This window comes from Corvus hawaiiensis, chromosome 17 (genome assembly GCF_020740725.1).
Source record: "Corvus hawaiiensis isolate bCorHaw1 chromosome 17, bCorHaw1.pri.cur, whole genome shotgun sequence".
NCBI lineage: Eukaryota > Metazoa > Chordata > Aves > Passeriformes > Corvidae > Corvus > Corvus hawaiiensis.
Window position 1 is genome coordinate 8,665,782 of NC_063229.1, and position 22,199 is coordinate 8,687,980.

Consider the following 22,199-nt stretch of genomic DNA (forward strand, 5'->3'; position numbering starts at 1 on the left):
GGAGTTCTTCAATTAACCAGTCTGCGACAGCCTCTGTGGGCAAACAGTGATTGTTTCATATGCCTTGGAGAGTATCTGCAAAGCGGATTATGTTTTATACTGATTTACAAATCCTCCCTTAAAGGCGAGATTATATTTAGCACTGCTTTCACAAAGCCATGCGGAGGTTGGGCTGTGTTGTGGGAGCAGGAGGGAGCTGGTGTGGTTCCTCCCCATCCTCCCCATGAAAACCACCTTTGCGTGGTGTTGCAGGAACTAAGGTGAGGTTTTCAAAGACAAATGTGACAAGGTACTGGCTGTCCTTCCTTGCCTTTGCAAATCAGGTTTTTGTTGTTTTTTTAAGAGCTGGAACAAACGCCTCCAAAAATATTTGACTGTTAGGCATCTGTCTTTGCAGTTCAGTACTTCAGTGCACTGGTGTGCATGCCCTACTGTGTAACCAAGGAATGGTGGCTTATGCACCTGTACAAGGTGAGGGACTCGCTCCTGACTAACTGACAGGTCAGTCTGTGAGATCCCAGGTTGTCATGGTGATGAGGAAGGGCTGGCAGAGCCTTGGGGTGCTGGAGGCTTCTTGTGGGCAGAGGGTGGGTAGTTGTGCTGCCAACGTTTTGACCCAGGGCAGGCTGCTGTGGACTTTGTCTGGTTACTTGGGCCAAGTTTTGATACATTCCTGGTCAGTTCCAAACTTTATGTATATTTATCTAGGATTAGATGGAAAAAGTGTAAGCTGTCCCTAATGCTCTGAAAAAAAAATGACCTGGTAAAACACTTGGATGAAATGTCACAGCAGACTTGGTGCCAGTCTGTTGGAGTGAGGCCAGGACATGTATTTGCCACTGATTTTGCTGGCTTTAGGGATGTGCCACAGGCATCCTTTGCCTCTGTCTCACCTGCTAGAAGGCAACAGTAGGTAGGAAACACGTTCTTTTTTTGTATTTTCAGTAGTGGCTTCATGTAATGATGTTTTGGAAGAAGTTTAATGAAGGCCAAGGGCTGTGTGCTGGAGCAGATGGAATCGTGGTCATGCTGGTCATGTACAGGTTTTGAGGCAAAACTCAGGAAACCCTGTGACCAGCCAGCATGGGAGGAGGATGGATAAGGAAAATGAACATTTTGGGAACAGAAATGTCTCCTGGGTGCAGAGCAGCCTCAGGGACCAGTGTTCTACAGCCCATCGAGGTTGGATTCTGGGCAGGGGTTGCAAATCCGTGTCCCAGTGTTTTCCCTTGGCACAAAGATGTGATGGGTTGCAGCTTGGCTGATGCATGGTGGCCAAGCATGCTGCTGACAGAGCAAAGCTGTGTGACTACTGATAGTAAATCATAAGCAGATTTAGGGTCTTGTCACCTCTTTCCTGGAAGAGGCAAGTCTTGTTCTGTCTTTCTGGGAAAGGACAAGGCTTGTTCTGGGAAGGGACAAGCAGCTGATGGGTCAGCACATCCCTCTGCTGCCAGTGCCCAGCTGATCAGTCCTTACTGGTTTGTGTGTGTGAGGGGCTGGACAGGGACCTCACGGGATGGACAGGGGTGCTCTCCTAGGAAGCTGTATCAGGGGCCTGGCAGGCACAGAGAGGCTGTTGGAGTTATCCACGGGATGGCCATGCTGGAAGAGGCATCTCTCCATAGTATCTCCTGCACCTCCCGTGGCTGTGGAATGGTTTCCCATGAGGGTGCAGTGGGACCTCCTGCCATTGGGGTTTTATTGTCTCTTTTGCTGTTTGATGGTGCCTCAGTTGTCTCGTTGGACCAAGGAGAGTAAAAATGTGTCCCCTGTTTGTGGAGGAGGAGAGAGAGCTTTGGACAGACAGTAGCATTTGGAAATCCCATAGATTTGTTCTTGTGAAAGCTCTGATTTATGGGAGTTTGTTCTAGTTTCGATCCATCAATGAAGGTAAGTTAAAGGTCATCAAGTCTAAAATGAGTTTACAGTCAGTTCTTGGCAAGTCAGCATCTCCAGTGAGCCAAGGTATATCCATAACCTCCCCTCCACGAGAATGCTCCCGCCTGGCTTTGGCACTTGGACTAGCACTGAATTACAAACCCTCCCACGTGATGGATGCTGGAAATATTTAATGTATAATTTACTGCTTGCAGGGTGAGAGTGCCAAAGGGTCTGATGGACGCAGCCTGGGACCGTGCCAGTGATCCAGGATGAGCACAGGGAGATGGATGCAGTGTGGTACCACATCTGTGTGATCTGGATTGGGCGCAGGGAGGTCGATCTCAGCTCTGTGGATAATGGAGGAAAAACCAGCCCTGAAAGCCAACCCGTGCTGCTAAACTGTAACTGCAGGGTTTGGAGTCTGTTCCCTTCTTGTTGGAGCAGTCTTGCTCTGCTGAGGCTCAGATGGATGGGAGTGACCTTCAGGAATAGCTGTGCTAATGTTTATTTTATCAGGACCCAGCTCCGAAGCAGCGGAGCTGCTGGTTATTTTTAACCCAGGCGCTGAGCAGCTGGACGCCTGGCGCAGCAGAGCCCAGTAACAAATGCTCTAAAGAGGGGCCCTGCATCATTGCTGGGCTGAGGAATGTTCCTGACAGGGAAGGCAGCGCTGGTTCGTGCTGTTAACTCCTTCAGGATTCCTTGGGGCTCCATGTGCTCTTGGCACTGGTGTTTAGGGGGTTGGTGCTGCCAGACTTGGGGCCTGGCATGGCCTCCACCCCTTGCCCTGAATGCAGGAGGAGAGAACCCCTATTCCTTTCTCTCCTGGAGCTCTTGCCCTGTCCCCATGCCACAGGGTGGGTGCTCTGCTCCTTGGGAAAGCTGCTTGGGCAACTCCTCATCCCTCCCTGTGCTAGACCCCACCTCCCCACTTCTATCCCTACTCTACCCCACAAGAGTCCCAGCCTACCCCACATGGATGCTGGGCAAGGAGTTGCTGGGTCCTGCTGTGGAGAGAGGAAGTGCAAGAAGAACCTTTTTGGGTTATGTTTGAGAAAAGCAGGACAGGGAGATGTGGTGGTTAAAGTTCCAAAGGGTAAGGGGAGATGGCTCATGTGGTTCTCCTGGGGAGTTTTCTTGAAAGGCTTTATTGGCCAAACAATCTGCTGCTGCACGTGAGGCCTGGGCTCTGCTGTGCCCACTCCAGTTCCATGCTGGGAGCAGGAGCTGGGGCTGGGGCTGAGATGGGTCCTTGGCCTCCCATGGGGAAAGCAGAGCCAGGGTTTGGGGAGTTCTGGCCATGCTTGGGGAAGCAGCAACTGTGTCTGGAGCACTGCACATGGAGATTTTATCTCATACTAAAGATAAACAGAAAGGGAAGTCAGAGAACGGGCTGTCCTTGGTGGGAAACGCTCCCAGCTGCCCATCCAGCCTGAGTCATGGCCGGGATGGGAGACAGCACAATGTCAGGGTGACTGGGACCAGCCAGTGTGAGCGGGGTCCTCCTGTCCCACAGACTGTCCCCCTGGGCCTGTGCATCCCCTGGGGCTGCAGTGACTGTGGGACCCTGTCGGACACCACCATCTCTCTGATGGTTTTCATGGTGTTTGTTTGTAAGAGAAGGGAGGTTCCCACCCTGTTTGTGGGGAGGGTGTGGGAGGGCCCTTCTGGTATGGAAAGTGGTTTACCTTCAGTGAAGCTTTGACCCTGGTTCCAGGTGTGACACAAATCCCCACTCTCCTCCCGCATCCCTGTGCGGGATCCAGCTGCCCCTTCACCTGCCCCAGGCTGGGTGGACAGCTCTGCCCAGAGCCTGGGTGTGCAAGACCTGTTGGTTTGATCACTTGTAGTGTTCTCTCTCCAGTTCTTTGTGCACGATATGGAACCATTCCTGACAGGGGAGAAGTTACCTGGGAAGGTGCCTTGGGGGCTGAGTGCAGACCACCCTGAGAACACCAGACCAGGCTGATTTGGGGCACAGCGGTTGGCCAATGTGAGGCCAGTGTGGCTGCAGTGCCTGCCACGGCAATGACCCCCCCACCTGTGTGCTGGGCTGGGAGAACTCACCTCCCATCCACATGGATGCTGGGCAAGGAGTTGCTGGGTCCTGCTGTGGAGAGAGGAAGTGCAAGAAGAGCCAGGTCTGGCTTTTAAAGTGAAAAATAGAGTTTTTATTCAGTGTTTGCATAGTTGATTCATATCAAGGTAATGTCCCATCCCTCCCTGCAGCATCTGCAGTGCCAGGACAGTTATCGAAGCCAATGCCCGGCTGTACCCAAGCAGGTTATTTGCAGTATTTATTTAGATTTGGTTTATAGGTATATGGTGCATAGACAGCTTTGTGCTCACAGTACAAAATCTCTCTCTATAGAGCTGCAGTCAGAGGATGGCAACGGCGGGGGCTGGAGGGGTCGTTCTGCTGCTGCCTCTATGGAAATGGGCTCTGTGTGCCAGGGCTGCCAGCACGGCACAGAGGAGGGGGCTGGCACGGGGGTCCCGGTGTGCCCAGTGCTGGGGGACAGGCGGGACAAGGATGTTCCACCCCACAGGGTGAGAGAACAGTGGTGAAGTGAGCGACTGCCACAGCAGCCCGCAGACCCCAGCAGCCCCTTTGTCGTGTCCATGCTCTCAGGGAGGAGCGTGGCATCACTGCCACTGTGCCGGGGTCAGGCTGGGCTCTGGCCGTCATCCTTCTGGGGCCACCTTGGGCTAAAGCGGGTGGGGGGCCAGCGAGGCAGGGTTTCTGCAGCTGGAGGGCCACGGTAGCTGCTCACATGGGCTGGGGTGCGATGATGACGTTGCGGTAGCTTTTCACCCCCGTCAGCTGGTCACTCTCAAAGTCCACCATCAGCTTCTGCAGCCCCGACAGCCGCGGCATCAGATCCATCCGGAATTTGGCCTCCGCCTGCGGCTCCAGCGGCTCCTCACTGTGGGAGGGCAGGGAGTCATTGTGGCCCTTGTCCGAGCCCCTTGTCACCCTCCCAGGGCCCACGGTGCCGCAGGCCCCTGGTAAGCAGGGACCCTGTGGGGTGGCCCAACCCCTTCCCCAGTGAGGTGTGGGCTAGGGATGCTCTGAACAGGGACCAGCATAGCCCTGGCTCCTGCTGTGCCCCATGACTGCCCTCCCTGGGGGCTCCAGACACAAAAATCCACCCCATTCCCAACATCCCAGCCAGGTGAAGCAGGAAAAGCTCTTACAGCTCCTTGACAAAGTGCCCGTCGGTGAGGCCGGTGCCCTCCACCACGAACACGCAGCCATTCAGGGGCACCGCGAGGGGGTTCACCAGGCTGATCTCTGCCACCAGCTTCCGATTCTGCATCGGCTCTCCTAAAATCTGCAAGCAGGAAAGGTTGGACCCCAAGCACCACTGATCCTGGGAGCCATGGTGCTCCCCCTGCCTTGGGGCTGAGGCAGGACCATAGGAGGATGCAGGTCCCAGGGGATGCAGCCCTGCTCAGTTAAGCTCAGTGAAGCAGGACCTGCTGCCCAAGCCCCAGGGGCAACCCCCCAGATGATCACAGCAACTCATTCCCCTCAGACCTGCCTGGGATGGGACATTGGACCCTTACCCTGATCTTGATCTTTGGATTCTCAACATAAATATCCCTGACAGCCACGAGGATGTCGCCTGTCTGGTGATCATTCAGGAGAGCCACCACCTTGATGAGGTTGTCCTGGGTCAGTTTGTCCCTGTACTCTTCGTACAGGATGCGCAGGGGCACCCTCTTCTCTGGAAGGGGAAGCAGAGAGGGGTCAACACCCACAGCAGCTCCAGCCCAGAACCCACAGTCCTGCACTGACACCCGGCTGCTGCTGGCATGGTTTGGGCTCCTAGCTTCTCCATGTGCCTTTCAAGGACAGGGGAACCGGGGTTCCTGCAGGGCTGGGGCTCCAATACTGAGGGCCAGAAGGGACGTTCAGGGTGTGGGGATGGGAAGGAGCCATGTCCCACGGCAAGGCTCCAGGGTCACACCTGCACCAGGGGTCCAGAGTGTCAGCCCTTGGCAGCCAATGTGGGCACTGGGAGGCAGCCTGGGCCCTGGCAGCTGCCCTCACTCAGCCCTCAGTGCTGTTTATCTGAAAGTCCTTCGGGGATGGGGCTGTCCAGGGGGAAGGACAGGGAAGGAGGCTGAAGGCAACCAGTGGCAGAGTTGCCTGGAACAAAGAGCCCAGAGTAGCTGTGACCATGAGAAATGGAGCCTGGCATTCCCAAGGCAGGATCTGAAGTGCCATAGCATCAGCTGAGGCTGTGGGGAGAGGAAGAAGCTTGGCTTCCCGCACTGGCACAAAGTGCTGGGGTGCCCTAAAGGATGCAGTCTGGGAAGTCCTGAGGTCTATATTCTGAGGCAGGAGCTGAGGGTAGAAGTTTCAGGAACTCGTAATTAATGTTTCAGAGAAAATGATGATGGATCAACTTTTGGACAGGAATGTTAAGTACCCCAAAGGCCACAGGGCTCCTCTAGCAGGGTGAGCACGTGTCCCCACTCCCCCATCCAGCCCTGCAAAAGGTGCCAAGTACCTGCTAGTGCTTCTGCCAGCATGAGCAGAGGCACATCCCTCTCCCCTCCGTGGTGGCAAGAGCCAGCACATTCCTCATGCCTGTGAAGCAGCTCAACACCTGGCAGAGTGCCAAGCTCTTCGTTTTAGAGGACCAGTGAGGAGCAGGGCTCAGTGTAGGGTAAACATTTGGCTGTTCCAGGACAGCAGATGTGTGGACTTTCCAAACCCTGAAGGGTCTCTGGCAAACTCACATAGACCCAAACTTGTGCTTAACGACCAGATGGTGACGTTCACGTGTGGCAGGGGCGAGGGAGGTTCGGGGGCCGTGCCAGGACAGCTCTGTAGTCGAATGCCCACCCAGGGAGACACCAAGAACTTCAGCATTGCTGGCCAGCAAACTCAGTGCTTCTCACTTCCTCCAGCCTGGGACCATGCACTCAGGGCTGAGCCGGGCCAGTCCTGCTTTCCCTGATGTGGGAAGATCCCACCAGAGAGCCCAGCCTAGCCCAAAGACTGTGGGAAAGCAGTAGGGATGCAGACCAGTGCCATGGAGCGCCTGGGGATGGCAGCCTGAGTGTGCCCAGCTCGCTCCCTTGGCATGACAGCTCCAGCAGTAGTGGTTTGTCCAGCTCCAAATGCATTTCCAGCTTCTGCCTGAGCAATTTCCTCATCCTCTCATAATGATTAAAAATCCACAGTGGTTGTTAACTAAGGAGGATGTCCCCACCGAGCAGCTGAACACAGACTGACCTGACCCCGGTCCTGGTGAAGCAACCCCTTCACCACCAGTGGGTCTCTTACCTGCCCTGGGCTCAATGTCGATGTCAGCTGGGTCCGTGAGGCCGCACAGGGGCCCGACGGTGCCGTTGTGGCTGGTGGCGCGGGCGCACAGCGTCACCCTGCAGACACGCTCCTCGTCTGTGTTGTTGCTGACGACGGCAAAGACATCGAAGTCGCTGCCCTTGTTTGCACCCTCTGACACCTTGATCCTGAGGTGCAGCCCCTCATCCTCCTCCCCGATGGACTTCTTCTGATGCTCTGCTTTCTCAAACACCGCCCGCTCCTCCTCAGACCCTGCGGTGCACAAAATCCCTGTGATTCCCTGGAGTACGGGGAGGGCCTGGTCTGGGCTGTTCTGCCCTGAGCCCTGAAGCCCTCCTGCTGTGGTTGTTTCCCAGCAGCGACATCCCTCCCTGCACATCTCTGCCCCTGAAACCCTCCATACCCTCCGGGTATTTGTAGTTGTGGGTGATGTCCTCCCGGCTGTCCCTGCCTACGCTCTTGGTGCTGATGTGCTTCCCCACATCTGAGGATCGGATGCTCTGCTTCTCCATCCCGTCGCCCTGCACCACCCAGTACACCACGTCGGCGTTCACCTCCGCAAAGATGAAGGGGATGTCGTACTTGAGCTGCATGTCACCCTCTTTGATGGCTTTGACGGGGGCTGGCCCGCAGCAGTAAACTCCTGCATGGAGTAGAGCCACTGTCACCACCCCAGGGTTCAGCCACAAGGGGTGGCTGTGGTGGGGAGACCCAGCGCTGTCAGGGTGTGAGGTGGATGGAGCTTCTGTGTGGAGCACGTTGTACCTTCACTCTTCTCCTGGGGCGTCGGGTCCAGCGCCTGCCACCCATCATAGCCAGCTGCCAGGTCTGGACGGGCCATCCATGACTCCACCCAGCAGTGGAAGTTCCTGCAAGGGAAACCAGGAGGTAGAAGTCTCAGCCTCCCCCAGCACCTGCCAGGCTCTGGAGAAGGGGCAGAAGTAGCCCAGGGGTGGCAGACTGGGGTCCTGCCATGCCACTCACCAGATCTTGTCCCAGGATGATCTCTCCTGCTCCCCCTTCTCGTTGACGTAGCGGTCAATGGTCAGGTTGGCATTTGTGTCATGGGCTGAGTTGTAGTTGGTCACCACCCGGCTGGGGACTCCCAGGCACCGCATGACTGCGGGGAGCAGGGCAGGGTGAGATGGGCCCAGGTTTGCACCACTCCCATCCCACAGAGCCCCACGTTTGAACAGCTCCTGCCCTTCCCTTTGCCTGCCAAAGGGGTGCCTGAAGAGTGATCCCCAGGAGAAGCCAGTGCACGGGCAAGCTGGGTGGCACCTGGCTCTGACAGCCTGACGGGTTTGATATTGCAGCAAAAAAAAAGGCACAAAAAGCGTCTGTGAGAGCTTTAGAGGTACTGTGGGCAGCCGTGCTGAACCCCAGATTTCATCTCCCAGCTGTCTTTCACTGCGCAGGGAGCTCCCCAGGGAGCAGGGAGGCAGTTACAGTGCTTCAAAGGAAGGCTATAAACTCTGCGAGTCGCTGGAAATCCACTTTAGTTTTCTGCTATTTCTCTCCTCTAAAGAGGGTCTCGTCTGTCTGTGACACATCAATGCTCTCGCAGGCAGAGTTTTTCTTGGGGCAAAGCTGCACGAGCATATGTGAATGTTTCCCAGCAGCTGCCCGTCAGGAATTGTTCTCCTCTTTTTCCCCTGTCTGACTGCCCTGGTGGCCATGACATTATTTTGATCTCAGTGGATTCATGCCTTTATTGCAAACTTGGCCTTAAAGCCACTTCCCTCACCCCAGCCTGCCCCAGTCCCTCCCTTGCTGCCTGGCCAGGGAGGCAGCACTGAGTTTAAAAAATTTCTATTATTTTTTCCCTCTATTTCCTGACAAACTAGAGCAACAGAGAGCTAATTGCAGAGGAATCATTGCAGGCTGATTGCAGCTCTTCCCTCTGGATGCAGCACCAGGAGTGGATGGAGGGTAGGGGTTGGGGTGGGAGATTGGGGGGAGATGGGTGACCCTGTCCTGTGGGGAAGGGGAGACCAGAGGCATCTGCTCTCACCCGTGCACGCCACAGCAGCAAAGACCCAGCACTGGCCATACTTGACTGGCTGGCACCCAAATTTCTTCCACCTCTTGAGAATATCCACACTCCCAATCCAGGCCATGGGGCTCATCCCATCCTCGTAGCGGTTGTCCCACCGCCCAAACAGCACCCCCCGGTCCTCGTCATTACAGTTTACCTGTGGCAGGAGAAAAGGGGAGGGATGGAGGGGCAGGAACAGGCGGGGGAAGGAGAGAGAGAGCCTTTGCCCCATTCACATGCCCTGTCACCCACATTAGCATCCTGTATCCATGCAAGAGCTTGATGGGATGCGGGTGGACATGGTGCAAATTAGGGATGAATTTTAGAAACACATCCTCCTGCCTGGGAATTTGGGAGTGATTACCCAAAGCCACTCCTGGAATGCTCTGTGCCCACCCCTGCTATTTGTTTCCTCTGGAAAGGTTCTTATACATATAGGAGCAGTAACAGGGAAAGGATGTAAAGGGGACAGGAAACACCCCAGAGAAGGAAAATGGTGTTAATTGGGGGGGGGTTGATGGGGTGACAAATGCTGTCTGTCACATCTGTAGCTGGGGGGCGTTTGCACCCCAGGGAATGTGGGGTGCTGGGGCCACCCTGCCGGGTGCACCCCAGACTCACCATGGCGCTCACCACCCTGCCAATGTACACGGGGTCATTGCGGCGGGAGCAATCCCGGTTCTGGTCCCTCAGGTGTTTGGGGTTTATGTCCAGCATGTTGAGGCAGATGTCTAAGATCTCATCCTCGAACTGGTGGAGAGCAGGGAGAAAAGGTTGTGTGAGGTCCCCACAGGGGCTCTGCCACCTCTGTCCTCCCTCTCTGGCTCAGGGATGTCCCTGCCAGCAGAACATGCTGGGTATGGGGGTCACACCTCCTCAGGGTCCCCTCCCCCGCCAGCATCCGCTGAGTGACGTCCCCACTGTCCCCACTCAGCCTGTGAAGCCCCTGGGTGACCTCCTGCCTACATACTGTAGCTTCCTGTAACCGCACGGGGGTCAGGGCATGGACCTGACCTCCGGGAAAACCTATTTCCCATCACAGTTGAGTCACAGCCCTTCCTTGAATTGAGGCGCTGGTCCTGTGGAGGCCACGGGCACCCCCACTCCTGCAGGCACTCAGCCCTTTGCTCGGGAGGGCGGCTGAGCAACCCCTGTGCCCCGGGGACTGCTGCTCGGGGTGTGGGCGCTGCCTTATCGGCACCCCTGGCACAGTGCCCGGGAATGCCTTATCAGGAATGGGCTCCCGGCACAGCAGGGCCACCCCGATTAGGAACACATGGCCATGGGGCCCCCAGGAGCCATGGGAAAACATTCCCCTTGTCTTGCCACATCTTTAATTCAGCACATTCCCTCTCGGAAATGGGATTCCAGTTTCTTTGACCCAGGGCTGGCCTCCAGGGTGCTGACAGCAATTTGGGGTGCATGTCTGTGAGGGGCACACACGTGGCACCAGTCCCTGTGTCCTGCAGCACCAGAGCTGCACGGCCTGGATCAGCCAGGGGTCCCAAGGGTCCCGGGAGGCCTTGCCCACTCACCTGGCCAAAGTTCCACGGGATGGAGAAGATGTAATCACAGGTACCCTGGTAGATAAGCCCGTGCTGGGACAGGACATACTCACGTCGCTCGTTCTCGTCACGCATGAAAACGGTGTCCTCTGTGGGAACAGCAAGTGATGAGGACAGGGTTCTGCCCTGCACATACAGCTTCCTGACCCCCTCCCTGTGGATGGATCCGGTGGGAAATGAGGCACCAGGGGCTGGAACTACTCATGCCTTAAACAGCTGCTGGGGAATTTCAGCCCAGGTTGATTAGAGTGGATGGGAAAACTGCAGCGGGTTTGTGGCTTGCTTTTCATTCTTTCTCATGTCTCTGTCTTTCCTCCCTTTTATTTAATGGAGATGGATGTTTCCTCAGGAGGGGAGACCTCCCTGGGGGTGCAGTGAGCAGTGGGAGTGGGCGTGCTGGCTCAGCACAGCCAAAGCCATTTCATTCGCAGCAGCTCCTGCTGTGGAAATCAACATTTACTGGAAATGTTTGCAGAAGGAAACCCCACACGTCCACCCCCAGTGCTCAGGACAGCCCTGGTTGAGCAGAGCTTCCTATGGCCCCTTATCTCTGCAGATCCAGCATGGGACGTTTCAGATCCAGGAAACCAGCCAGTCCAGGAGCAGGGGAAGGACAAGGAGAGAGGAAAATCCCAGGGCTGTTAAACCTTACAGCACTGAGCCAAACTTCCCTCTGGGTCTGGCTGCCCAAATTTCACCTGGACAGTGATACCCCTGTCAATGAGTCCATAGCTGGGTGCCTGGGTGAGGATGGGTGGGAATGGGCCAGGTGGGGGCAATTAGGGACAACTGGGGGCAAGTAGGGGCATTTAGAGGCTTTTCCCCTGTCCCCTGCCTGCCCAGGAGCTGGCACCAGGGACTGCCCAGGGCTTTACAACCAGCACCACAGTGGTGGGCACCATGTGGTGGGGGCAGCCTGGACAGGGCATTGGGTGTTTGGGGTGGTGGCAAAGGCGCTGTGTGTGTTGTAGGGTGAGGATGGTGCTCTTGGCCCTGACCTATTGCAGGGATTGTGTGGAGATGGAAGAAAAGGGAGGGTTTCTGCTTAGATCTGAGCTCAGAACAGGGCTTAGGATACCTGGGATCTGCAGTGGGATGAGACCTGTGGGGGTGATGCTTGGGGAGCATCTTGTGTTTGCCTGAACCTTGGGATCCCTGGACTCAGAGAGGTGAAAGCCCACCTGGGTGCCAGGGGTTGAAGAGCAGGACAAAGTCCCCAATTTGGAAGCTGGAGCCCTGGTAGTCAGTGCGGGTCTCCAGGGTCATGCTGTAGCGGCCGATGCAGGCGTTGGGTGGGGAGCAGAGGGAGACAGAAAGGGACTCCCCGTCCTGCTGCTGGTTCACGGCGCTCCAGCACGATTCCTCCGGGCAGTCAGTCATGACAAAGTGGAAGCTGGTTCCTGATGTCTCATTGGGGCACGGCCCTGTCAAGAAGGAGTAGGTCAGTTCTCCCATTGCTCCAGGGCCCCTGGAAGCCCCCTGCCATGGAGGCTGCACCAAGGGGACCTGCTCCAAGCCCCCCCCCCCTGTGGCAGCTGCCTGGATCTTGGCTGTCACAGTCTGGGAACATTCACCCTGTGGTTTGTCAGGTACTGAGGGCCCAGCTGAGGGGAGCTCAGACACATCTCTCACTGTTTGGGAAGGGACAGATTCGCCCTATGAGCATCCCTGGGCCAGCAGAGCACAGGGGGTGCTTGCCCTGGTGGTCACCCCAGAGCCAGGTGTCTGTTCTCAGCTGCACCCGCTCCTGCCTCTCCTCTGAGCAGAGCTGTTGAGTCCCTGTACCCACATAGCCCGGTCCTGCCACAGCCCACGGCATGGGGGCTGGCAGACCCCCGCCACGAACCCCAGACCCCCGTCACTGGGTGCCCCAGGATGTGTGTGCAGCCTCAGGCGTTGCTGCAAACATCCCATGACTAGGGATGACCTCAGTGGCCAAAGCGCCGAGCCTGGGACAGTGTGATCCTCGCTGGCCCCTCCAAGCTGCAGCCATGGCCAAGCCACCTGCACCGAGCCAGCTCCAGACCCGCTCCCCGGAGCGGTGACGCCCAGCCCGGCCGCGCAGCTCCCTGGCCATGCAGTGCCTGGCCGGCAGCCGAGGCAGCGGTGCCACTGCTGTCCACTCACCCGGCCGGAGCACAGCCCCGGCTGGTTCCCCACCAGCCCGCGCCCACAGCGTGGGCGGGACGCCAGGCCAGTCACCAAAAATACTCGTGAACTCATGGAAGTGACACAGTTTCTCCTCCCGGGGAGGCTGGGGCTGAGCTCACGGTGTCCTTTCGGCAAGAGCCAGCCCGGGGCTGCTGTAGGAGCCTGTCCCCCTCCTCCTCCTCCTCCTCCTGCCTCCACAGCCCACATCATCCCCCTGGACTCCGGCACCTGAATGGGGCTCTGCCAACACGGCTACTGCAAAAACACAGCTCTGTTTTCATTCTACTCTTCCTCCCCTCTTTCTTGTGGGAGGCGGCACATGACCTCTGTAGCTTTGTTGTCCCAGGATGGGGGGACAGGTCTGGCAGTCCTTGCCTTGCCAGGTCCTGCCCCAGTGAGGAATGTGCTGAGGCCGGTGGGGTGGCACTGCCTCGTGCCTCTGCGAGCAGCAAAGCACCTTTGCCCCCTTTCTGCAAGCGCTGGTGCTGGGCTCCAGCCCAGAGGAGCCTCTGCCAGCCTGTGCCTTGGCCTGGGAGGCTGCGCCTGTGGCTACTCCCCCTGCAAAACCAGCCCGGGACTGCCTGGCTGTAGCATGGCCTGGAGAAGCCCGGGGGTGGGAGTGGGTGGGCAGCCCCCATGGGGCTGCTAGGGCACCGAGGGGGCTGCTGGTTTAGGGTGAAGCTGGGAGGTGCTGGGTTTTGTTTTGTCACCAGAGCTTTTGGGATGGAAAAAGGAGAGTTTTACTCTACGAGGAAACTTGGGTGCAGTTTTACTTTGAATTCTGGCCGGGTTGACTCAGCATGGTGCCTCAGCCCCAAAATAGCGCCTGCCTGAGAAATAGTTTCCTCTCACTTTGCTCTGAGCTGGCGGGCCCGAGCCCCTGCCCGGCGGCTGCACCCAGCCCTGGCTGTGACAGCCACAGCCCAGCCCTGGCCTGGCTCAGGGGGCTGTGCTGGGGAAGCTCCATGGGAACATTTCCTTTCTCCAGTGTTCGTGTTTCCTGAGCAAACCTCGCTCTGGGGATGTCTGAGGGGCAGCAGGGCTGGGTGTAAAGCCCATCAGCAGAAATGCTGTGATACCCCTGCCTGAAAAGATACACTTTGCTGACGTTTCTCAGAGGGGCAGGAGGGGTGGGCAGGATCCTGGCCGCAGCCAAGGTACTTGCTGGTGAGCTGGAAGCTCTGGCATGCCCTGAGTCTGGCTCGACCGTGGGAGGAGGATGGGGAGGAAGTGATGATGCTGGTGGCTTCTTGTTTTATTTTTTTATCACTTCTCTTCCACTTTCATTAAGGAGATGAGTTTCTACCTCTTTTTCTGGTTCTGATATAAAAGCTGTGCACAGCGCCAGCCTCTGCCAGGCAGGAAACAGGGACTGTGTGACACGGGGCAGGTGCCGTGGTGCAGCCCCCGTGGGAGCACAGGTGAGCCCTGCGGCAGGGGCAGAGGGTGGTGACACCTACACAGCCCTCCCTCGCGACACGAACGTGGCGGCACTCACCTGTCGCGACGTTGAAGGCGAGTTTGTCCACGCCCTCCTCGTAGCCGCGGCCCGAGAAGCGCAGGGTGATGGTGAAGGGCTGCCCCCGCCGCACCACCAGCACCTTGCAGCCCATGTCCGCCGTCCGGTGCTCCTGCCCGTTGCGGTCGCAGTGCAGGTCCCATGTCTCCAGCACCAGCTCTGCAAAGGCAGCGGCACGTACAGCTCTGACCCTGGGACACGCCACGCAGCCCCGACGCTTGGGAAGGAGGGGTGGCTGTCGCCCACCCTGAGCCCTGGGTTGGGACCTCGGAGAGGGGTCTGAGCCTACCCACCCACACTGCCCTGTGCTTCCAGATGTCTCTGGCAGAGCATCTCTCCAGAAGGGCACTGTGACCGTGCCACACTCTGAGCATCCCTCAGGAGCGCTCTGAGGGCTGGGCTCCCATCGTGTGCTGTGAGAGGGGCACAGCTTTGGCAGCCGAGCTCACAGCGACTTTTTGCCCTCCTGATCCAGTGCTGTGCTGTGTTGTGCCGTGGAGCTGCCTCTGTGGTATCACATGTGCTGCCAGAGCTGTGCTGGGCCTGTGTCTCACAGCACCCAGCACTGGAGCAAAGTCCAGCGCTCAGCTCTGCTCTCAGGGGGCCTTTCACTGGCTTTCACTTTCACTTTGCTGTCGGTGTGCCCCCACCCCAAGCATGCGCTGCTGACTGAGCCCAGGAATGTCCAGGACGATCCTGTGCCTCAGCCAGGCCTCCAGCAGCTTTACTGTGCTGCAGCTGCTGACAAATTGGTGAGAGCAAGTGTAGATTCGGTGACAGAGGGTGTCTGATGCCCCGGACATGTGCAGGCTGCTCTGCTCTGCTCACAGCCCAGGCAGGGCTGTGTGCTGGAGCACCAGCAGCCACTTCCCCACTGCCCCAGGTGCTGTGCTGGAGCAATGAGATGTCGTTCATCATCACTTGAGGCCACTGACCCCTGACTGCTCTGTGGTGACGTATTAATCACCAGAATAAGAAAAAGCATTCTGTGCAGGAGAGCACACAGCAAGCTCAGCGCCAGCGAGGGACTGGGTAGATCAATGGGCAATATTCGGTTTGCTGCCCCATGCCACGGCTCTCCCTGGCCATGCCCTTCCCAGTACCAGCTCTGGCAGTCACCAAACCCTCCTTGGACCGGTGCCAAATGGGAACAGCAGCCCATGAACTCACCATTCCCAAAGCTAAATGAAAACACTGCTCCTGGCTCTCTGGGCAAGGTGACTCTGCAGTATGGGCCCAGTGGAGGGCAGTGGGATTGTCACTGTCCCCACCACGATGTAAGAGCTGCTCAAACTGTCCATAACTAAGGGCAAGGTCCCTGCAGCCAGTCCATGGGAACTGTGAAGTGGGGACAGAGCACAGACAAGTCCTCTCCCTCACTGCCTCTCCCTCTGTGAGCAGCACAGCCCTGTGCTATGGAACACGGACTGCACAAGTGGAATCACATGGTTAACATGGAACCAAACTTGCTGACAATAAGCATGTTCAGAGAACAGGACCAGAGCTCCTCCTTGTCCCAGTCACCCTGGGGTGTTCATCCTCAGCAGATTTAGCAAAAAGCAGATTTCTCAAAGCACAAGTGCCTCTACCCAAACCAATGGGTGCCAAGAGATGGGTGGGAAGGGCGCTGAGGGGCTGCAAGTGGTAGCAGGATCCTGGGCACCCAGGAGCAGGAGCTGCCCAGTGTGTTCGGGACAAGAGGACACAGTGTTAAGCTGTGCCAGGGGAAGTTTAGGCTGGACATTAGGAAAAAATTCTTCACAGAAAGAGTGATTGGGCATTGAAATGGCCTGCCCAGGGAGATGGTGGAGCCACCGTCCCTGGAGGTATTTAAAAAAAGACTGGATGTGGCACTTAGTGCCAGGGTCTAGTTGACAAGGTGGTGTTAGGTCATAGGTTGGACTTAATGCTCTCAAAGGTCTTTTCCAACCTAGTTAATTCTGTGATTCTGTAGCGGCTCAGCTTGTGTCTGGGTCAGTATCTGACCCGAGGGACCTGCGTTGGTATTGCTACAGCAGTGCTGGGAGCCAGGACAGCCTGCGGCACTGTGGCACAGCAGAGCAGAGTGATGCCGTCTCACCCAGAAGGCTGCGTGCCCGTGGGAATCACACGGACCCATTTCCTGGGACTTCGGGGGCAGCTGTGTGGGAACTGAGGGCTGTCTCTACCCTGACGAGCCAAGCGTGCAGGATTCCCGAAGCGCAGAAGCTCTTTTTCTGCCTGAGCCTCCTGAAATCCCCTCACCCTGCCAGGACGTGGGCACACGCTCCCGGCCCAGTTGTCCACCCTCCTCTACCGGGAAAGCTTTAAATAGCACCAAACTTCATTCTGCGGGTACTGGCGACACCCAGCCCGGGGGAGAGTCGGGAGGGAAGGGCACAGCCATGCCCCGCACGGACCCTGCTAGGCTTTTTATCGCCGTCCCGCTTTAGTCTTTCCCGTTCCGCATCGCCCTTGACTTCGGCTGAGGCTCAGGGACCGGCTCTAGCCCCAGGCGAGCAGGGAGCGGCGCGGGGGCACCAAGCGCCGGCTGGGGCGGGGATGCGGCCGGTCGGGACTCCCCGCGGAGCGGGACCGAGCCCGGCACCTGCGGGGGTTCGCTCCGCGGTCCTACCTTCGGCCATGGTGCCGGCGCTGGGCGGTGCGGGTGCTGCCGGCGCCGCCGCTGATGCACGTCCTGATACCTGTCCCGGTTCCGCTGGCAGTGCTGTCGGTGCCGATGCCGGTCCTTGTCGCGGTCCGGATGCCGGGGGAGCTGCCCCTCACCACCCGCTGTCCGGCCCCACCGCCCGTCCCATTTATCCCGCCCGCCCCCCGCGCACCCACCCCTCTCCCCCCCAGCCCCCCCGCGGCCGGGCCGGCGCAGGGAAGAAAGGAAAAACAGTTTCGAGGAAACGGGCGGGTTTAGGTCCCACCTATTGAAAACAACCACCAAAAAAAAAAAAAAAAAAAAAAAAAAAAAAGAAAAAGAAAAAAGAAAAAGAAAAAAAAGGAAAAGCAGCAGGCCCCCGCGCCCCCCGGGTTGGCCCCACCCGAGTCTCCCGGGACCCCACAGCCCCGGGGTAGGAGATGACCGCGCTGCCGATCAAGAGGAGGGGTGAACAAGGGGGCGGAGGGGGGCTGCGTGGCTTCCAGCAAAGTGCCAGGACTCGGGACTGTTTTCTCCTTATAAAGTTCTCTCCCTCCTCTGGCTGCGTCCCCATCCTGGCCAGTCCTGGTGGGATGTGATTGTTGGGAATCGCATCCCCTTCCCGTAGCTGCATCCCTGAGAGATGGAATCTGGAGGGAAAATGTGTTGAAAACTTTGCTGCTGGACAGCAGATGTGTTGGAAACAGCACTGGTTGCTCTGGGACATGGAAGTGTGCACAAAGCAGTGACCAGCACATTCCCTGGAAGTCCCTGCCCCACGCGCTGGCCATCCCTCTCCTGCCTGGGGGTCCCTGCCTCAGGGTCTTGACAATGGTACTACCTGGGGTTGCCTGGCCTGTCCCGGCCCTCCCCGTGTGTCCTAAGGGTCACCCAACACACTAGAGGGCACCTATCAGGGACAGAGGGCTGAAACCCCACACCTCCATGGGCTCTTGGGGTTTGGGAGTGCACTGGTACCTCAGCAGCAGCATGGCTTGTTATGAACAAAGCCTTGAGGCATTTCTGGAATAACTTTGCTCAGTTACTGGTTTTTCTTCGTGTGAGTTAAGCTGCCCAGGACCAGGACCCAGGATGGGGGGTGTTCCTGGTGGAGCCCTGAACTGACCCTCCTTGTTTGGCCCTTGGATGGGTGCAGGATGCTGCAGCCTGGTCACTGGGAACCCTCCTCAGCCTGACAGGTGCCCTTCTGCTCCCCCACACCCCTCAGCCGCTTCCCCTCCCAGGTGTGGTGACTGGTGCATCACTCCAGGGCTGTTGTGGGCAATGGGACCTTCTTGTGGATGGTGCTGTCCTGTAAGATGGTTGGGATCCATCACTCTGTGTGATGAAAATGACACTGTCTTCCTCTTCCCAGACCACTTGGTCTTTGTGGGCAGCACTGGGTCGAGTTGTTCCCATGGATGCAAGGAGGGGTCAGTGGGGGCAAGGGTCCCATGGGCTGCCCATCTCTCTGAGCGTCAGGGCCACAGGAATTCTGTCCACTGCCAGGCCGCTGTGATGCCTGGGGAGGGCTGGTGGCCATGGGAGCTCCCAGCTGGTTTCACCTGCCTTGAGCTGGCCTTGCTCCCAAGGCTGCTTCCTGGGCACAGGAACCTCTGCCACTGGTGTTGGCAGGTCTGTCTGGGCTCGTGCTGCAGGGTGCTGGGTTAGACTCTGCCTGCACAAGCCCGCTCTTCCTCCTGTACCCGGTGTGAACTCTGGATGCACTCTGCAGCAGAGGTGCATGCTCGGTATGTGTTGTTTGCTTGAGTTAATGTGTGACAAACAGTCAAAGGAGCACTGCTGGCAGTGGAGGAATTGGGAACGGCCATTTCTCCCTCAGCTTGGAAGCACGAGCAGTTTGTTGCCGTGGGGGGTGTCAGGGTGTGTGGGATGTGTGGGACTGGGCAAGCTGGGGTGTCTGGTGCTGGGCAGGCTGTTGGGACTATCTTTTGTCTGGTTTCCTGGCCAAGCACAGAGCAGGAACGACTCACAGTACCTGTCCCTGCTCTGGCATCTCGGGCAGAAGTGGCAAGAGACAAGTGCCTGGCTGCCCCCTGGGGCTGTCTCCCAGGGCTATCCCTCCGGCTCTGTCCACTCAGGGTTGTCCCTCAGGGGCTATCCAGGGAGCCCTGGGCCTGATCCCAGCACCCCGCCAAGAGGAAACCTCCCTTGTTTCCAGCTTTAGTGCCCACTTCACTCACCACCTTGTATCACGGAGGCATCTGTCTGCCCAGGCATTGGAAAATGCTGCCCATGGTAGGCCGGCCACAGCGCTGGTGTTATTTTTACTCTCCTTGCTCAGACAAGGTTGCATTAAGAGGGTGTTTGCACTGCTGAAGCCCAGAATAACTCCTCATTTGCTCAAGGTGTTCAGTGCAGGACTGCGACGTTCCTCGCCCCCGCCCCGCTCCTGGAGCTGCTTCAAAGCGTCCCTGCAGTGCCGGTCCCTGAAGTGCCGGTCCCTGCCGTGCGTCCCGCACAGACAGAGCCGCTGTTTGCGCTGCTGGGTGTGTGCCGGGGCGGCTGCAGCCCCTCCAGTGCTCGCACATCCTGACTCAGTCCCTTGTGTAGGCAGATAAACAACCCGTGAAAAGGGGCAGTGTCTGCTCTGAGTCGCCCTGTTAAGTCGTCAACCGACTCAGGAGCTCTGCCCATCTCCTGCGGTGCTTCCCGCCCCGGGTATTCCCCAAACTCAGCCCTCAGCCGAGCCGCCGCTCCGGCAGCCCCCCGAGGCCGGGGCATCTTGTGTGCTCCTCGGTGGCGAGGCCGGCATCGTCCCGGGGTGGGGGTCTGTAGGGGACCCTGCAGGGATCTGACTTCAGGACTAAGTGTTTTATGCACATGATGACAGGGCCAGCGGGGAGCTTTGGGGGCTGTGTGTGGGCATCGTGGCATGCAAGATTCAGCAACTACCCCTCTCACACCTCTGATCTGTGAGCACGGAAAAGAACTTCCCAAAGCTGGGACGAAAGACCTGTAGCTGCTCCATATGTGGTCTATGGAGCCAAGGGGCTTGGCAACAGCTGTAGACAAGGGTCCATGAGGGCACACAGGCTGGGGTGAGGGAGGATGGGGTTGGTGATGGCAGCACGGACAGTTTGGGCCAGGTGAGCTGCTGGCTTGGTGACGGCATCACTTCTGGTTTGGGGCTTTCGTTGCCACAGGCAGCTCTGGCACTGGCCCAGCGGCTGAGCAAGACGGGCTCAGCGCAGCGCGGGGCTCCCGAGCTGGTGGGGTTTGGAGCTGGCATAAAGGGGGGCTTGTTCCCAGCTGTGGGCAGCTGCCTGCCAGGCCAAGCAGTGCAGGGAATGGGCAGCCTTTCCTCTGGGAGGAGAAGTGGCTTTTTAAGGAAAAGCAGATTGTTTTTCCACCTGGTCCCCCAGGCAGGCGTGGCGTGCTCCGGTGTCGCAGCCACAGGGCAGACGCAGCCCGTGGAGTTGAGGCGTCTGCTGCTCACAGGGCAGGGGGAGGGATGTGCGGTGGTGTCAGACGCTGTCCCGGGCTCTGGCTCCCAGCTCGCGGCACAGGCTGAGCCAGAGGCTGTTCCCAAAAAATGCAGAGCCTGAACCAGCATGGCCTGGAGGGAGCAGCCAGGAGCTGATAACCAGCTTCTCTTGGGAGTCCTGGTGCAAGGCACCCCCTCCCGCTTCTGGAGGGTGGTCAGGAGGAATTCATTATGTAACTGTCTTTGATTTTGGGCGGAGTCTGTATTTTTATTTGAAAGAAATGAGAGAAAAAGCCCTCCCGAAAGACTCCGTGTTTATTGGGTCTGCACGGTGGGGGCAGGAAGGCTGGGGGCTTCCCTGGCAAGGCTCCCAAGCAAGCCCCTGGGAGGTGGTCCTGTGTTGGACAGCAGCAATGCATGCAGGGGAGGTGGATTCTTCATCTGTGCCAAGCCTCTCCTTCCTGGTGGTCCCAGGATGGCCACAAGGCCAGTCCCACTGTGGCAGGGTCCCAGAGCACTTGAGAGTGGGCTGCAGGATGGGCTCATGTCCAGTGCCAGGACAGTCACGAGCCAAACAAAATGTTTTGCAAACTGATCTGGCTGTACCTGGTGCAAACTGAATTCCAGCCTCTGGCTGTCATTTCCCAGCAGTTTGTTGGAAGTCCCCCAGCTCTCCCTCCCGAGGGCGCCTCTTCCCCCAGGGCACCGCTCTCCAGTAATCCCTCACCACCTTCATAGCTTGCAGGCTCCAACGGGTCTGCAGGGGGAAACCAGAAGGGTCTATGCTCCCCAGTTGGTGCACAGAGTGTTTATGCTCCTCCATGAGTGCACATGTCCAGATTTAATGCCTGAAGCTGGGTGATTCTCCGAGCGCTAACACATGAGCCATGCCTGTCCCCCATGCAGGCCACCTGCACCTCACTGTCCTGTCATCATCTTCCCAGGGTGGGTGTCTGCAGGGCCCCTGAGCAAGCACTGGCAAAGGCATTTTCCATCCATCCCTCGGGATGCAGCACAGCTGGGATTTTGGAAAGCAGCTCGGTTGGCCTTTCCCTGGCCAGCTCAGATGGAGTTATGTCCAGCCCTTGGAGCTCTACCCTTTGGCGTTACCCTTCACCCTTCCTGTTTTCCTCTGTTATCACTGGTTTCTTTGGCTTTCCATTTCTTATGGCTATCCTGCCGCTCCCCAGAGCACCAGTAACCTCAGCTCAGTGATGAGCAAGATCTCCACTTGCTCTGCCGGAGCAGGCGCTTGGAGATGACGAAGCTTCTCTGGGACACCTCTGCTTACAGCCATGTCCCAAAGCCAGACAGAGCTGGTGTCCTTGTCCCACAGCTCAGCTCTTTTTGCACCCAGAGCTGCCTCTGTGTTTACCTGCTGAAGCCAGACCCACTGCCCTGGCTGTCACCCAGAAGGACAAACCCAGGCATGACAGCGTTCCCAGTGTGACACGGACCAAACCCCCAGCCTGTGCTTCTGAACTGCCATGGCTGTTTGAGGCTGAACCTCAGTGCCTGGGGCTGCCAGGACAGGAATGGGCCTGTGGTGGCTCTGCTGGCACCAGGGCTGCTGGGGGGCCCAATCTGGGGGGCTTTGCAGTTTCCCACATGCTGTTGTCACTACATCTCTGCCTTGCCACCC

General features: G+C 57.9%; 1 protein-coding gene across 1 annotated transcript; it reads right to left on the minus strand.

The window, feature by feature from the left end:
* Nucleotides 1-4,028: 4,028 nt before the first annotated feature.
* TGM2 (transglutaminase 2) lies at nt 4,029-17,268 on the minus strand. The gene is made up of 13 exons (XM_048322048.1): nt 17,095-17,268; nt 14,460-14,639; nt 11,992-12,234; nt 10,781-10,899; nt 9,867-9,995; nt 9,222-9,402; nt 8,192-8,327; nt 7,973-8,076; nt 7,611-7,850; nt 7,187-7,459; nt 5,455-5,615; nt 5,083-5,219; nt 4,029-4,811 (listed from the first exon to the last, which is right to left on the minus strand). Exons 1-13 carry the CDS (start codon nt 17,102-17,104, stop codon nt 4,655-4,657), a joined length of 2,070 nt encoding a protein of 689 aa, XP_048178005.1. The 5' UTR covers nt 17,105-17,268; the 3' UTR covers nt 4,029-4,654.
* Nucleotides 17,269-22,199: the final 4,931 nt, after the last annotated feature.

Coding starts and splice junctions, on each gene's coding strand:
- TGM2 (XM_048322048.1), bottom strand. Junction 7,460..7,610: donor CAACTACAAATACCCGGAGG/GTATGGAGGGTT, acceptor TGTGCACCGCAG/GGTCTGAGGAGGAGCGGGCG. Junction 4,812..5,082: donor GGGCACTTTGTCAAGGAGCT/GTAAGAGCTTTT, acceptor GCCCTCCCACAG/TGAGGAGCCGCTGGAGCCGC.